Source organism: Ranitomeya variabilis, chromosome 5 (assembly GCF_051348905.1).
Source record: "Ranitomeya variabilis isolate aRanVar5 chromosome 5, aRanVar5.hap1, whole genome shotgun sequence".
In the NCBI taxonomy this organism is placed as follows: Eukaryota; Metazoa; Chordata; class Amphibia; order Anura; family Dendrobatidae; genus Ranitomeya; species Ranitomeya variabilis.
The window spans coordinates 121,628,136-121,645,924 of NC_135236.1; the positions used below are offsets into that span (position 1 = coordinate 121,628,136).

The following is a 17,789-nucleotide window of genomic DNA, read 5'->3' on the forward strand; positions in this document are numbered from 1 at the left end:
CTTGGCATCTTCTAATTTATGTATACGGCAGCCTTTGTGTCTCATATGTGATGTATATACAGCAGTCTCAATGTCTACTACGTTATGTATACTGCAGATCTCCCACTGCAGAGTTCTGTAAATGTAACGTGAGCAGTGATGAATTTCCCACTGTGAGGAGACCTGCAGTGTAATGTACATCTATGTTCAGTAAGTTACTGCTGCAAGTTCAAAAAGAGTCGCCACGCTCCAGAAGGATGCAAATCTGGAAAATCATTTATGAGTTTCAACATCATCCATACCACCTAACATCACGACCAGCCATCCCATTAGGGGTCAGTTAATTAAATGTTTGACCCGAATGATCGTATAAAAATCCATATGACCCTTGGCTGAAAAAAATAAATAAAAAATTCCCCCACTCCTGCTTTTTATTGAACAGGATTTGCTAAAAATGGCCTGTTGGTCTCATGTCATTCCCACAAATTAAAGGGAACCTGTCAGTTTTGGCCAATAAGAGATACACCAAATCACCTTTCAAGGCTGATATATAGCATTCTATAATGCTGTATATCTGCCCCCAAGCCAACCTGTAAGAGAAGAAAAATAACTTTTTATACTCACCTGTGGGGCGTTCTGGTCTGATGGGCATCGCTGGTCTTGGTCCAGCGCCTCCCATCTTCTTACGATCCCTGTCCTCCTGTTTACTTCATGTGGATGATGCATCCCTTTGTCATCCACACAGTCTCCTCGGCACAGCGCTCCTGCGCAGGCGTACTTCTCTTCCTTGTCGAGGGCAGGGCAAAGTACTGCAGTGTGCATGCGCCGGGGCTCTTTGACCTTTCCTGGCAACTGCGCTCTGCAGTACTTTTCTCTGCCCTCAACAGGGAAGAGAAGTGCGCCTGCGCAGGAGCACAGTGCCAAGGAGACGTGTCACCCACATGAAGCAAGCAGGAGGGCGGTATCACAAGCAGATGAGAGGTGCCGGACCAAGACTGGCGACACCCATTGGACCTGACTGCCCCGCAGGTGAGTATAATAAAAGATATTTTTCTTCTCTTCCAGGTCAGGTTGGGGGCAGATACTGTATACAGCATTATAGAATGCTGTATATCAGCTCTGAAAGGTGATGGTCGTATCTCTTGTCGGCCAAACCTGGTGACAGGTTCCCTTTAAGTGACAGCAATGCTAGGAGAGCGCTGTACCACTTTCACACCTGATTATTCCAAACCATGTAGCCTCTGAAAGGTAACAGGAGATGAAGGTGCACGGCGATTTCCTGTTGCCACAGCTCCTAAGATCTACAGTACTTGAGGACCTGTTAGTTCTCCCGACATGTCTCTTTTAGTAAATACATTAATTTTTAAAGAAATAACAATTCTTTAGTATCTTTTCTTGTACCTCATTATCGTACAGTTCATCTGTAATTCCTCAAAGAACTTTTGAACAAATTGTCAATGGGTGACCTACACAATCTGGCATTGTCCAATCAGTGTTGCCAGTGTCAGAGTGGGTGGAGAATCAGTAAGGCTTGCCTCACAGGACTGTATTTTCTTGCAACTGAGAGAATCGGGTTGATTACGCTAAACACACTTTGATCATGCCCAGATCAGAGGGATCGCAGTGTGATCCAATTTTCTTCCCAGATGTGGAGAAGATGGGAAAAACATTTTCTCCATGTTCTCCATTGTGTCAGACTGTGAGAATCGCAATGTTTTCCATGGACCCATAAACTTGGATAGCCAAGTACGATACGATTTAAGGATGCAAATCACGCATGCTGCACCCAACTGTCAATATAGTCACAGATTTCTAAAAGGAATAATAGAAAACACTAGCGGTGACGTCAGTGAGGTGAACTGAGTTAATTGACTATGAACTCCACTCACCTTATTCATGTCACCGCGAGAAACTGATGCTGCACTATCACACACAGCTCAATGTCTCTGCTGGATGCCAGGCTAACCGTTTGCATCATGTCAATGTTCAGCATGGCATCTAGATGTAGCAGAGCTAGACTCATTGCAGGACAAATTAATTTTCTTCTCGTCGGACAGGTGAGGAATATAATGGTTCATTATTTTTAATTTTTCAATAATAAATGGGTAAAAGGGAGTGTTTATTTCAAGTAAAAGGACTTTATTCAGGCGGCTGTGTTGTTTTTTTTTTTTTTTACAATTTGACTATGGGGTTATTAATGGGGGCGTCTTATAGATCCCTCTCCATTACTAACCCCTGGGCTTGATGTCAACTGCCAATACAAAGGTGATATCAACCCCAATGCTATTACCCCACTTGCCACTGCACCAGTGTAAGTGGGAAGAATGGAGGCTAAGCTCCAGAATTGGTGCATCTTATGGATGTGCCATTTCTGGGGTGGCTGAGAGCTGATGTTTTAAGTCTGGGAGAGGGACAATATCCATGGCCCCTTCCTAGCCTATTAATATCAGTCCACAACTCTCTGCCTTGCCTTTGCTGGTTATAAATTAGAGGTTGGCCCTACAATTTTTTGGAGGTCCCTCATTTTAATAACCAGTAAAGGCTAAGTATACAGCTGTGAACTGATATTAAATAGCTTGGGAAGCTCCATGAGTATTACCCCCTCCCTAGGCTATACACATCAGCCCCCAGCTGTCTGCTCCCCCTCTGTTGGTTATTAAAATTAAAATTTGGGAGGACCACACACACCATGTTTTTCTTTAAGCTATTTATTTCTGACTTAAATACATGTACAGTAAGCTCTCTCACATATTTCTACCTATGTATTGAAGAATATTTTGTTAGAAAACTATCTTTAAATGACAGAGAATTGCCCTAGGTAAAAGCTAATGTTAACATCGCATTGCATACGGATTCCATATGCAAGTCATGCAAATGTTATACAGATGGAAGGTGAGAATAATCGCATTGTATTCGCATGACACACGTCCAACTTTTCAGGAACATCGGACCGATTTTATTAACGCTGTTGGGTATGAGCCCTTAATGTGAAAAACAGATCATTGCCTAAATGATGCAAATAAAAGCAGTGAGGCCTCATTCATTTTTATGAGATCCTTCTAATTCTAAATCTGGCTTTTAGAGCAAAAGCAAAATTCTGCTTGATGGGCTCTTTCCTCCATTCAATAAACTGACACAAACTCTGTTTCCAGAATGTTAAGATGCCATATAAGAACGCAGCCTAAGCAAATCACTACATTATTGCTTTTAATTACAGAGTATAGATTCTATTAACAGCAATATACTATAAAACATCTCATAATGCATTTTTCTAATATAATAAAAGTACCTCTTACGTTCAGCTTTAAAGATCAATAATTACAATGTTAGTGAAGTTGCACTGCGTTCTCCTCCCATCTGTACTTATTTGACACATTTAGCATTATACAGAGATCTCATAGCGCCACCTATTGGTTGTAAAGAAGTTAAGCCCATAATCAGGAAATATTTCCTTCATGTTTAGCAAAAAAAAACCTATTAAAATATAGATATATCGTCTGAATTACAGGAATAATCTCTGTATGAATGCTTCATGTTAAAAACCAATGCTCCGTACTGATACAATCTACATTTACGCCCAGTTACGTTCACACCCCTTGCGACCATAATCGTTATACCCCTGCCAGTAGTGTCACCAATCTAAGTTCCCTGCCCCTGAACTTCTACTTACTACCAGCTGCCGTCTTCATCCGTTATTGCCCCCACACCAGTCATCTTCTGCAAGTTGTGATCTACCGGATTGGTCCACTATTTGCTGGACGAGTTACAGGTCACTTCTCAATGTAAGTCCAGAATGAAGCCAGAAAGAGACTCTCTTTGACTTCCACTGAGAGATTGTGATCGTTACCTCTGACTTCCAGACAGTCAGAAGTTGCGGTCACAAGATGGAGGCGCCGGACCAGAGCGACGCCAAGAAGCGCTGAAGACGGCGGCTTGTAAGTATAAGATTAGGATCATGGAACTTAGGCTGGAGTCACACTTGGCGTAAGACAATACGCCACGTATTATACGTCCGTACTACGGCCGTAATACGGAGAAATGTTCCCAAAATATTGATCCGTAGTCAGGGTGTGTCAGCGTATTTTGCGCATGGCATCCTCCGTATGTAATCCGTATGGCATCCGTACTGTGAGATTTTCGCGCAGGCTTGCAAAACCGACATCTAATGGATTTATGTGCTCAAATGTTCATTAAAACATATATACAGTATATATATATATATATATATATGTCATTGAGACACATATATATATATTCTGTATTTAGATTTCATTCAGCGCGATATCTGTGAAAAGTCGGTAATTCAATTGCCGGCTTTTCATTTCTCCTGCACAAACCCGACAGGATATGAGACATGGTTTACTTACAGTAAACCATCTCATATCCCCTTTTTTTTTGCATATTCCACACTACTAATGTTAGTAGTGTGTATGTGCAAAATTTCAGCGCTGTAGCTGCTAAAATAAAGGGTTAAATGGCGGAAAAAATTGGCGTGGGCTCCCGCGCAATTTTCTCCGCCAGAGTGGTAAAGCCAGTGACTGAGGGCAGATATTAATAGCCTAGAGAGGGTCCATGGTTATTGGCCCCCCCCCCGTGGCTAAAAACATCTGCCCCCAGCCACCCCAGAAAAGGCACATCTGGAAGATGCTCCTATTCTGGCACTTGGCCACTCTCTTCCCACTCCCTGTAGCGGTGGGCTATGGGGTAATGAAGGGTTAATGCCACCTTGCTATTGTAAGGTGACATTAAGCCAGATTAATAATGGAGAGGCGTCAATGATGACACCTATCCATTATTAATCCAATTGTTGGAAAGGGTTAAAACACACACACACACACGATTTAAAAGTAGTTTAATGAAATAAACACAGCGGTTGTTGTAATAATTTATTGTTCTCTCAATCCATCAGGAACACCCTCGCTTGGAAAAATAATAAACGCACAAGATACATACCTTCTGGTGAACCGTCTCGTCCCACGAAGTAATCCATCTGAAGGGGTTAACTAATATTACAGGCAGGAGCCCTGCTAAATGCAGCTGTGCTCCGTGCCTGTAATCCCCGGCGAATGAATGAAATGTAGGTCATTGACCTACATTTCCTTCAGTCGCGGTGATGCGCCCCCTGGTGGATGTCCTCATATGACCTGGAGCGTGGGAAAAAGTTCCCAGGCTGCAGTTCATGAGAACATCCACCAGAGGGCGCCTCACCGCGACTCAATGTAAGTACAGATCCTGCTTTCCTTTCAGCACCCGGGGATTACAGGCACGAGCGCCAATTTTTTCCGCCATTTAACCCTTTATTTCAGCAGCTACAGCGCTGAAATTTTGCACATACACACTACTAACATTAGTAGTGTGGAATATGCAAAAAAAGGGGATATGAGATGGTTTACTGTATGTAAACCATGTCTCATATCCTGTCGGGTTTGTGCAGGAGAAATGAAAAGCCGGCAATTGAATTACCGACTTTTCACTAACAGCGCTGCGTATTTCTCGCAAGTCACACTGCAGGTCCGTGTGGAATCCGTATTTTTCTCGCCCCCATAGACTTTCATTGGCGTATTATTTGCGCAATACGCTGACAAACGCAGCATGCTGCGATTTTGTACGGCCGTATAATACTGAACCGTAATATACGGCTAATAGGAGCAGCCCCATTGAGAAGCATTGTGCCGTATGTAATGCGAGTTTTACATACGTAGTTTTTGCGCTCTTACGTACGTAAAACACGCATGTGTGACCCCGGCCTAACAGTAGTGGCACCACTATAGCACTGAAATAAAAACAATGCTGGAGCAGTGCTTTAACCTTGCCATGTCTGTCTATGATTTATTGCAACATTGCATAAATGCAGACAAATACAATGTTACTAGCCTTAGAAGTTGCCTTATTCCGTGATCATCAATATATGGACCCCCATATGTAGCCACTAAAAACAGACGTTGACAATGGAGAGCTCAGAACCCACAAGTGGTAAACACTAATGAATGTTCGGATGTTCCCATCATTTTTTTTTTAACTTATTGTCTATCTGATTAGAAGTTTCTGTAATTAACATGACTCCTGAAAGTCTTACCACTCCAATCATTCATCAGTACCATGCCAAAAATGTGCTCATCAGCTTTCTGAATGGGAATCGGTTTTCCTAAATCGTTTCCAGGGCCTACAAAGAAAGCCTGTGAAAAAGGACAGGAAAGTTGCTCCGGATTAATAGATTATTTCACAATTACAGACTGTACTTGTTTTCTGGAGCTGGGAACTGATTTTCAGACTGGGGTTTGTTTCTGTGTGAAATTTAAAAGGTTAAAACAAGGCCTCTACATAGATTCTACAATATACAGATCTGACAGATCAGCGCATTAGATGGACACAGCTTTTTAATACTCCCCATGTAATGCAAGATTTCTCATTAGGCTCCCCATGTAATGCAAGATTTCTCATTAGGCTCCCCATGTAATGCATGATTTCTCATTAGGCTCCCCATGTAATGCATGATTTCTCATTAGGCTCCCCATGTAATGCATGATTTCTCATTAGGCTCCCCATGTAATGCATGATTTCTCATTGGGCTCCCCATGTAATGCAAGATTTCTCATTAGGCTCGTCATGTAATGCAAGATTTCTCATTAGGCTCGTCATGTAATGCATGATTTCTCATTAGGCTCCATATGTAATGCATGATTTCTCATTAGGCTCCCCATGTAATGCAAGATTTCTCATTAGGCTCCACATGTAATGCATGATTTCTCATTAGGCTCCACATGTAATGCATGATTTCTCATTAGGCTCCTCATGTAATGCATGATTTCTCATTAGGCTCCCCATGTAATGCAAGATTTCTCATTAGGCTCCCCATGTAATGCATGATTTCTCATTAGGCTCCCCATGTAATGCATGATTTCTCATTAGGCTCCCCATGTAATGCATGATTTCTCATTAGGCTCCCCATGTAATGCAAGATTTCTCATTAGGCTCGTCATGTAATGCAAGATTTCTCATTAGGCTCCACATGTAATGCATGATTTCTCATTAGGCTCCCCATGTAATGCATGATTTCTCATTAGGCTCCCCATGTAATGCAAGATTTCTCATTAGGCTCCCCATGTAATGCATGATTTCTCATTAGGCTCCTCATGTAATGCATGATTTCTCATTAGGCTCCCCATGTAATGCAAGATTTCTCATTAGGCTCCCCATGTAATGCAAGATTTCTCATTAGGCTCCACATGTAATGCATGATTTCTCATTAGGCTCCACATGTAATGCATGATTTCTCATTAGGCTCCTCATGTAATGCATGATTTCTCATTAGGCTCCCCATGTAATGCAAGATTTCTCATTAGGCTCCCCATGTAATGCATGATTTCTCATTAGGCTCCCCATGTAATGCATGATTTCTCATTAGGCTCCCCATGTAATGCAAGATTTCTCATTAGGCTCCCCATGTAATGCAAGATTTCTCATTAGGCTCGTCATGTAATGCAAGATTTCTCATTAGGCTCCACATGTAATGCATGATTTCTCATTAGGCTCCTCATGTAATGTAAGCCCCCCCGCTCAGACAGCAGAAATATAGCGGGGGTCCCATGTCCACATAGGCCTGGCACTTGTTTCTATACTATGGGTATTAGGGGTCAAATTGAGGTCAGGGTTTTTTGCCGTTATCTATGTAAAAGCAGCCAGATTTGGGTTCTGACTGGCTTTTTGCCCGTGATTGATTGGTTGTCAATCAGTTGCCAGGCAGATTTAGTTATGTATTCATGTAAAAGCAGCCAGATCTGGTTCTGACTGGCTTTTTTGCCCGCCTAAAATTTTGATGATTCATTGGTTGTCAATCAGTTGCTGGGCAGATTTGGTTATTATATATACTGGTGCACCGGCGTTGGATACTCAGTTCGCCGGCGCTTGAAGAAAAGAAGAGACCTTACCAAGCCATGGAGAAGCTCGTTCAGGAACTTCTATCAAGAGCCAGCGGGGAGGACGGGGAAGATTGGCTGAGGAGCTGCCTAGCTTTAAAACCTCCATTTGCAGCCTCCGAAGCCGTCGCTCCTCCTCCGGTTCCGGATCCTGTGGTGCCAGCGGTGGGACAAGAAGTGGGAGCTCCGGCTGCTGTGAACCCTCCATCGAGGCCTAGAAGACAGAAGGCGACTTCTCCCCCTGCTCCGTCTCCTGCAGTGTCCAGGACCGGTATGTCGGAAGCAGCCAGGAAGTCGCGTCAGCGGTGCGCGTCAAGGTCTCGCAGCCCGTCGCGAGATTTCGGGAGCCATCAGCTGGGTGAGCCATCCACGTCATCAGGAGCGGCCGGAAGAGCCAAAAGGGGCACTGGCCGTAAAAGCGCTGCAGTGCCCCTCTCTTCTGGCGACCGGTCGGCTCCTGCAGCTGCTGCACGGAACTCGAGGGCTGCTCCGCTCCCCCTGTCATCTGATGAAGAGGATGATCGTGACCCAGGACCTGCCAGGCAGCTGCGCTCGCCCCAGTCTGCGGGCTGGAGCGCAGGCTGTGAAGGAGGAAGGCGACCGGACGATCGACCTGCGAGGGGTGAGACATTTATTACCACTTTATCTGCCCCTCAGAATCAGTTAAAAGACCTAATTAAATCCATAGTAGCCGAAGCGTTAAGCGAGGCTAGTATCTCATCTAGGGCAACAGCTTCCCCTGCTTCTTTATGCTGTGAAGCTCCTGCCCTGGGCACGCCTCCTTTGAATCCTTTCAAGGAGGCTTTAACTTGTGAACTTTCCCCATTAGGATTCCATTTAAGCCCTTCAGTTAAGGAGCTCATTTGGAATCATCAATTTGTTGATTTGTTTTCATTATTACCAAGTAGGGATCACCCCCCTAAATCAGAAAGGAAAGATGACAAATCTGACCATGATGACCCTAAGCGTAGTATTAGGTCCTTTAATAACTGGGTCCAGGCGTTTGCCATCTATGCTTCTGTCTTGGGAGAGAAATCACCTAACCTTTGTAGTAGTCTCTTCCAACACGTTGACATCATCTTAGAAGCCTATAGAAATTTTGGTGGCTCCGCATGGCTCAGTTATGATGAGGCATTTCGTCATAAGCTGTCAGTCCATCCCGAAGTAAAATGGGGCTCTAAAGATATTGGTTTGTGGATCAATCTCATGCTTCCTATGAGGAATGCTGTTTCTAGGCAGACTCCTGTTTCTGGCAGCAAGAAAGGTGTGTGTTTTGCTTACAATGATTCTTCATGTAAGTGGAATAATAACTGCCGTTTTCGACACGAATGTTCTTTCTGTGGGAATTCCCACCCTATGTCCAAATGCTTTACGAAGCAGGCTGCCCAGCAATCCTCTAAGGAATCAATTTCAAAGGGCTCTATCGCCAGTGAATCTGGAAAAAATGGTCCATTGGCTAAGCAAATACCCAGACAGGGAGATTAGTAGTTTATTATACAACGGTTTTTCTCTAGGTTTTCGTGTTCCCCAATTCAAAGGTTCTGGTTGCGTTTTAGTTAAAAATCTCCCCTCCATTGCCGAATTCCCTGATGTCGCTAGGGAAAAAATTTTAGCTGAAATTGAATTAGGCAGAGTCGCCGGCCCCTTTTTGTCCCCCCCATATTCAAATTTTCGCTTATCCCCACTGGGTATTGTCCCCAAGAAGGAGCCGGGTTCTTTCCGGATGATTCACCATTTGTCTTATCCAGTTGGCCAATCATTGAATGACGAGGTAGACAAAACAATGTGTTCTGTGACATACTCCTCCTTTGATGGCGCTCTGGATATGCTTAGAAAGTTCGGTCCTAATGCCCTTTTATCCAAATCTGACATTAAATCTGCATTCAGACTTCTCCCAGTCCATCCAGAGGGGTTTAATTCATTGGGTTTTCATTTTGATAACTGCTTTTTTTTTTACAAATGCCTTCCTATGGGTTTTTCCTTATCCTGTTTTTATTTTGAGAATTTTTCCTGTTTTTTACATTGGGTTTTGGAGTCTAGCGGTTGTGAAGCAGGTATTTTGCATTATTTAGATGACTTCCTTTTTATTGGCCCATTCCAATCTTCGTCTTGTAAAGATACTCTTTCTAGGTTTCTTGATTTGTGCGCATTTTTTGGAGTCCCAGTTGCCCACGAAAAAACTGTAGGCCCTTCTTGTCGCATTGAATTTTTGGGCATTTTGATCGATTCAACAAAAATGGAAACCGTCTTGCCCCAGGATAAAATTGATAAACGTCGTAGTTCTCTTGAAAACTTGCTAGCAAAAGACAAAATCACTCTTAAGGAGCTTCAATCCCTGCTTGGGCTATTGAATTTTTCTTTAAGGGTCATTCCAATGGGTAGGGTTTTTTCCAGGTCACTTTACGAAGCCACTAAAGGGCACTCTTCCCCCAAATCGCATGTCAGATTGTGTTCTGAAATGAAAGAGGACGCCAGGATCTGGCTAACATTTTTAGCGGATTTTAATGGCAGATCAATAATCCAATCCCCTTTTGTGTCTTCGGATTCTATCCCCCTTGTTTTTTCTGCAGACGCCTCTTTAGGAGTGGCCTGCTTGTTTCAATCTCACTGGGTATCCCTGAATTGGCCTGACAATTGGGTTGCTGGACAGTTAAACAAGAACCCTTTTATTACTGAGCTTTTTTCAATCCTTCTGTGTATTTGCTTATGGGGCCATGGTTTACAGAATTCCAGGGTTTTATTACATTCCAGGAATCAGGCAGTTATTTTTTCAATCAATACCCCATCATCCAAAAATACGACTGCAGCAAAAATTCTGAGAAAATTGGTGTTGGAATGTTTGAACTGCAATATTTGGTTAAAAGCAGTCTCGGGAGGTGGTAAGTTGAGTCATTTAACTGATCTTATATTGCATCGTCAGTGGTTTGATTTTTATCTACAGGTCCCATTGGCAGACAAAGAGGCGTACGATTCTCCCCTTTCAATTCAGGACATGATTACGATATAATTCCTTATTTTATTCGGAATTCTTTGTCAGACAGATCATGGGCTGATTACTCGGCCGCGTGGAAAAAATGGGTTGATTTTTCTGTCCTTTTCGGTTTTGACGCCTCTGCTCCTGACCCGGATTCAGCTTTGAAATTCGCTGAGTCTCTTGTCAAGCGGGGCTTATCTTACTCCGCAGTAGCAAAATGCTTTGCGGGAGTCTCTTTCTTTTTAAAAATGCATGGCGGTACTGCGTTAACGGAATTTTTCTCAGTGAAGCAATTTTTGAAAGGCCTGAAAAGGGAAAGGTTCTTTCCAGATTCAAGGTGTCCTATTTCTATTTCTTTGTTAATTGACATTTGTTCTGCCCTTGTGCACGTTTGTAAGAATTTTGAGGAAGCGCTTTTGTTTAATTCTATATTTTCTATCTCCTTCTTTGGGGCACTGAGGATTGGTGAAATAGTGTCAGCCAAGAAATCTGTTTCATCCGGGCTCATGCTTTCGGATGTCAGGATTTTTGAATCGTTTCTTCTCGTGCTTATAAGGAAGTCTAAAACGGATCAGCTGGGGAGAGGATCTGAGCTGGGATTGAATTCGTTCCCAGAATCTAAAATTTGTCCTGTGGCTACTCTGTCTAAATGGCTTCCGTTTAGGCCTTCAACTGAAGGCTCCCTATTTATTCATAGAGATTCTTCCCCGGTGACGGTTTTCCAATTTACTTTTATTTTAAAGAAGTGTTTGACATTTTTGGGTAAAAGTCATCTCAGGATTACTTCCCATTCTTTCAGAATAGGTGCGGCTACAGAAGCCTCAAAGGCTGGCCTATCTGATGATAAAATCAAAAGAATAGGAAGATGGGAATCGAAAAGATTCAAAATTTATGTTCGGCCTGATTTATACCCCAATTAATTTTAATTTTTCTTATACCCCGCAGTTATTTGGATCGTTGGGCATTCATTTGTCTTCTGGGCCCAGAAGAGGGCCAGCCTTCGATCATATTCTGAGAATCTATCGTTCCATTCATCTAAAGTTCAAGTTTTTTGGCACGGCATTCGCGGCTTAAACTGGCTTTCTTTGGTCTCTGAGGTAAAGAGCTGTCTGGAGAGGTTCCCTTACCCTGATTTAATTATAGTTCATCTCGCTGGGAATGATTTAGGAAGGATCAACACTTTGAATTTATTGGCCGTTATGCGGTCTGATCTTACTTATTTAAGACAGATTTTTCCGTTCTCTGGTGTTGTTTTTTCGGAAATCATTCCCAGGCGTGTTTGGCATTGTAATCAACTTTCATTTTTGGATAAGATCTGGAAGAGGGTTAATTTCTCTATGAAGAAGTTCTTACCTCTTATTTCTGGGTTTTCTTTTAGACATACAGACTTAGAAGGTTTCTTGCCGGGAATGTTCAGAAATGATTTGGTTCATTTGTCCGATATCGGACTTGATATATTTAATCTTAATATGGGCAATATAATCGAAAAATGGCTGTGTGGTTTGGGGGGGGCCTCGGCTCTTTGATCCTTGGCCTTTTGGGGTAAAAAATCACCCAACCTTGGGTGGATTTGGTTTATGGAAGTTGATGGAAATTTGGATTTATAAACTTATGGATATTATTTATTGTTTATTTAGTTAATTTTTATGGAATTTGTAACTCAAAATAAAACCTCACGGCCATTTATTCCAAATTTTAAAAAGTGTCTTGTGATTATTATATTATAGTTATAGGCCTTATGGGGACATGTAAGCCCCCCCGCTCAGACAGCAGAAATATAGCGGGGGTCCCATGTCCACATAGGCCTGGCACTTGTTTCTATACTATGGGTATTAGGGGTCAAATTGAGGTCAGGGTTTTTTGCCGTTATCTATGTAAAAGCAGCCAGATTTGGGTTCTGACTGGCTTTTTGCCCGTGATTGATTGGTTGTCAATCAGTTGCCGGGCAGATTTAGTTATGTATTCATGTAAAAGCAGCCAGATCTGGTTCTGACTGGCTTTTTTGCCCGCCTAAAATTTTGATGATTCATTGGTTGTCAATCAGTTGCTGGGCAGATTTGGTTATTATATATACTGGTGCACCGGCGTTGGATTGTTATGACCCCAATGGCGAGGGTCTCAGAGGAACGTGGAAGTCTGCAGAATACAAAAATCCAGCTCATAGGGCAGTGGTAGCTGGGTTGACCATATATCTACTCCTAACGCCAACACTAGAAGTAGCCGGGGATCATTCCTACGTTGATTCTAGATGACACGCTCCAGCCGGAGAATCTAGCTACCCCTAGTAGAGGAAAACAAAAGACCTTTCTTGCCTCCAGAGAAGGGGACCCCAAAGCTGGATAGAAGCCCCCCACAAATAATAACGGTGAGGTAAGAGGAAATGACAAACACAGAAATGAACCAGGTTTAGCACAGAGAGGCCCGCTTACTGATAGCAGAATAAAGAAAGGTAACTTATATGGTCAACAAAAACCCTATCAAAATCCACACTGGAAATTCAAGAACCCCCGAACCGTCTAACGGTCCGGGGGGAGAACACCAGCCCCCTAGAGCTTCCAGAAAAGGTCAGGATATATATTTGGAACAAGCTGGACAAAAATACAAAACCAAAACAAAATAGCAAAAAGCGGACTTAGCTGATATAACTGGAACCAGGATAAGTAGACAAGAGCACAGCAGACTAGCTCTGATAACTACGTTGCCAGGCATTGAACTGAAGGTCCAGGGAGCTTAAATAGCAACACCCTTAACTAACGACCCAGGTGCGGATAAAAGGAATGACAGAAAAACCAGAGTCAAAAAACTAGTAACCACTAGAGGGAGCAAAAAGTAAATTCACAACAGTACCCCCCCCTTAGTGAGGGGTCACCGAACCCTCACCACGACCACCAGGGCGATCAGGATGAGCGGCATGAAAGGCACGAACTAAATCGGCCGCATGAACATCAGAGGCGACCACCCAGGAATTATCCTCCTGACCATAGCCCTTCCACTTGACCAGGTACTGAAGCCTCCGCCTGGAGAGGCGAGAATCCAAGATCTTCTCCACCACGTACTCCAACTCGCCCTCAACCAACACCGGAGCAGGAGGCTCAGCAGAAGGAACTATAGGCACAATGTACCGCCGCAACAAGGACCTATGAAATACATTGTGAATAGCAAACGACACAGGAAGATCCAGACGAAAAGATACAGGATTAAGGATTTCCAATATCTTGTAAGGCCCAATAAAACGAGGTTTAAATTTGGGAGAGGAGACCTTCATAGGAACAAAGCGGGAAGAAAGCCATACCAAATCCCCAACGCGTAGTCGGGGACCCACACCGCGGCGGCGGTTGGCAAAGCGCTGAGCCCTCTCCTGTGACAACTTCAAGTTGTCCACCACATGATTCCAGATCCGCTGCAACCTATCCACCACAGAATCCACCCCAGGACAGTCAGAAGGCTCCACATGACCTGAAGAAAAGCGAGGATGGAAACCAGAGTTGCAGAAAAAAGGCGAAACCAAGGTGGCGGAACTAGCCCGATTATTAAGGGCAAACTCAGCCAACGGCAAGAATGTCACCCAATCGTCCTGATCAGCAGAGACAAAACACCTCAAATAAGCCTCCAAAGTCTGATTGGTTCGCTCCGTCTGTCCATTAGTCTGAGGATGGAAAGCAGACGAAAACGACAAATCAATGCCCATCCTACTACAAAAGGATCGCCAGAATCTGGAAACGAACTGGGATCCTCTGTCTGACACAATATTCTCAGGGATGCCGTGCAAACGAACCACGTTCTGGAAAAACACAGGAACCAGATCGGAAGAGGAAGGCAGCTTAGGCAAAGGAACCAAATGGACCATCTTTGAGAAGCGATCACATATCACCCAGATAACGGACATGCCCTGGGATAGCGGAAGATCAGAAATGAAATCCATGGAGATATGTGTCCAAGGTCTCTTCGGGACAGGCAAGGGCAAGAGCAAACCGCTGGCACGAGAACAGCAAGGCTTAGCTCGAGCACAAGTCCCACAGGACTGCACAAATGACCGCACATCCCTTGACAAGGAAGGCCACCAAAAGGACCTGGCCACCAGATCTCTGGTGCCAAAAATTCCCGGGTGACCTGCCAACACCGAGGAATGAACCTCGGAAATGACTCTGCTGGTCCACTTATCCGGGACAAACAGTCTGTCAGGTGGACAAGACTCAGGCCTATCAGCCTGAAATCTCTGCAACACACGTCGCAGATCCGGAGAAATAGCTGACAAGATAACTCCATCTTTAAGAATACCAACAGGATCAGCGACTCCAGGAGCATCAGGCACAAAGCTCCTAGAAAGAGCATCGGCCTTCACATTCTTTGAACCTGGTAAATACGAGACAACAAAATCAAAGCGGGAGAAAAACAATGACCAGCGGGCCTGTCTCGGATTAAGGCGTTTAGCAGACTCGAGATACATCAGATTTTTGTGATCAGTCAAGACCACCACACGATGCTTAGCACCCTCGAGCCAATGACGCCACTCCTCAAATGCCCATTTCATGGCCAACAACTCCCGATTGCCCACATCATAATTTCGCTCGGCAGGCGAAAACTTCCTAGAGAAAAAGGCACAAGGTTTCATAACAGAGCAACCAGGGCCTCTCTGCGACAAAACGGCCCCTGCTCCAATCTCTGAAGCATCCACCTCAACCTGAAAGGGAAGTGAGACATCGGGCTGGCACAAAACAGGCGCCGAAGTAAACCGGCGTTTCAACTCCTGGAAAGCCTCCACGGCAGCAGGAGCCCAGTTAGCTACATCGGAGCCCTTCTTGGTCATATCCGTCAAAGGTTTCACAATGCTAGAAAAATTAGCAATAAAACGACGGTAGAAGTTAGCGAAACCCAAGAACTTCTGTAGACTCTTAACTGACGAGGGCTGAGTCCAATCAAGAATAGCTCGGACCTTGACTGGGTCCATCTCCACAGCAGAAGGGGAAAAAATGAACCCCAAAAAGGGAACCTTCTGTACACCAAAGAGACACTTTGAGCCCTTGACAAACAAAGAATTTTCACGCAAAATTTTAAAGACCAACCTGACCTGCTCCACATGCGAATCCCAATTATCAGAAAAAACCAAAATATCATCCAGATAAACAATCAAAAATTTATCCAGATACTTCCGGAAAATGTCATGCATAAAGGACTGAAAAACTGAAGGCGCATTGGAGAGCCCAAAAGGCATCACCAAGTACTCAAAATGACCTTCGGGCGTATTGAATGCGGTTTTCCATTCATCACCTTGCTTAATGCGCACAAGGTTGTACGCACCACGAAGGTCTATCTTGGTGAACCACTTGGCACCTTTAATCCGGGCAAACAAGTCAGACAACAGCGGTAAAGGATACTGAAATTTGACAGTGATCTTATTTAAAAGCCGATAATCAATACAAGGTCTCAAAGATCCGTCCTTTTTTGCCACAAAAAAGAATCCCGCACCAAGAGGGGAAGAAGACGGACGAATATGTCCTTTCTCTAGAGACTCCTTGATATATGAACGCATAGCGGTATGTTCAGGTACCGACAGATTAAACAGTCTTCCCTTAGGAAATTTACTGCCTGGGATCAAATCTATAGCACAGTCACAGTCCCTATGAGGAGGCAGTGCACTGGACTCAGACTCACTGAAGACATCCTGATAATCAGACAAATACTCCAGAACTTCCGAAGGCGTAGAAGAAGCAATAGACACAGGCAGGGAATCCCCATGAATACCACGACAGCCCCAACTTGAGACTGACATAGCCTTCCAGTCCAGGACTGGATTATGGGTCTGTAACCATGGCAGCCCTAAAACAACCAAATCATGCATTTTATGTAAAACCAGGAAACGTATCACCTCGCGGTGTTCAGGAGTCATGCACATGGTAACCTGTGTCCAATACTGCGGTTTATTTGCTGCCAATGGCGTAGCATCAATACCCCTAAGAGGAATAGGATTTTCTAATGGTTCAAGAGTAAAACCACAGTGCTTAGCAAATGACAGATCCATAAGACTCAGGGCAGCACCTGAATCTACAAACGCCATGACAGGAAAAGACGACAGTGAGCAAATCAAAGTTACAGACAGAATAAATTTAGGTTGCAAATTACCAACGGTGACAGGACTAACAACCTTAGCTATACGTTTAGAGCATGCTGAGATAATATGTGTAGAATCACCACAGTAGTAGCACAAGCCATTCCGGCGTCTATGAATTTTCCGCTCATTTCTAGTCAGGATTCTATCACATTGCATTAAATCAGGTGTCTGTTCAGACAACACCATGAGGGAATTTGCGGTTTTGCGCTCCCGCAACCGCCGGTCAATTTGAATAGCCAGTGCCATAGTATCATTCAGACCTGTGGGAATGGGAAAACCCACCATAACATTCTTAATGGCTTCAGAAAGGCCATTTCTAAAATTAGCGGCCAGTGCACACTCGTTCCAATGTGTCAGCACGGACCATTTCCGAAATTTTTGGCAGTACACTTCAGCCTCGTCCTGCCCCTGAGACATAGCCAGCAAGGCCTTTTCTGCCTGAATCTCAAGATTGGGTTCCTCATAAAGTAAACCGAGCGCCAGAAAAAACGCATTAATATCAGCCAATGCCGGATCTCCTGGCGCCAGCGAAAAAGCCCAATCCTGAGGGTCGCCCCGTAAGAACGAAATAACAATTTTTACTTGCTGAGCAGAGTCTCCAGATGAACAGGGTCTCAGGGACAAAAACAATTTACAATTATTCACAAAATTCCTAAACTTAAACCTGTCTCCGGAAAACAGTTCAGGAATCGGTATTTTAGGTTCTGACCTAGGATTACTGATAACATAGTCTTGTATGCCCTGCACACGAGTAGCCAGCTGGTCCACACTTGTAATCAAGGTCTGGACATTCATGTCTGCAGCAAGCATA

The 17,789-nt window shown here is 43.9% G+C and overlaps 1 protein-coding gene across 1 annotated transcript in view; it reads right to left on the reverse strand.

The window, feature by feature from the left end:
• The window catches only part of FAH (fumarylacetoacetate hydrolase), an 80,147-nt gene that overhangs the window by 23,501 nt on the left and 38,857 nt on the right, over positions 1-17,789 (reverse strand). The window contains exon 8 of the mRNA XM_077263153.1: positions 6,056-6,155. Coding sequence (XP_077119268.1) covers positions 6,056-6,155 — 100 coding nt within the window. The remainder of the gene's footprint in view (positions 1-6,055; positions 6,156-17,789) is intronic.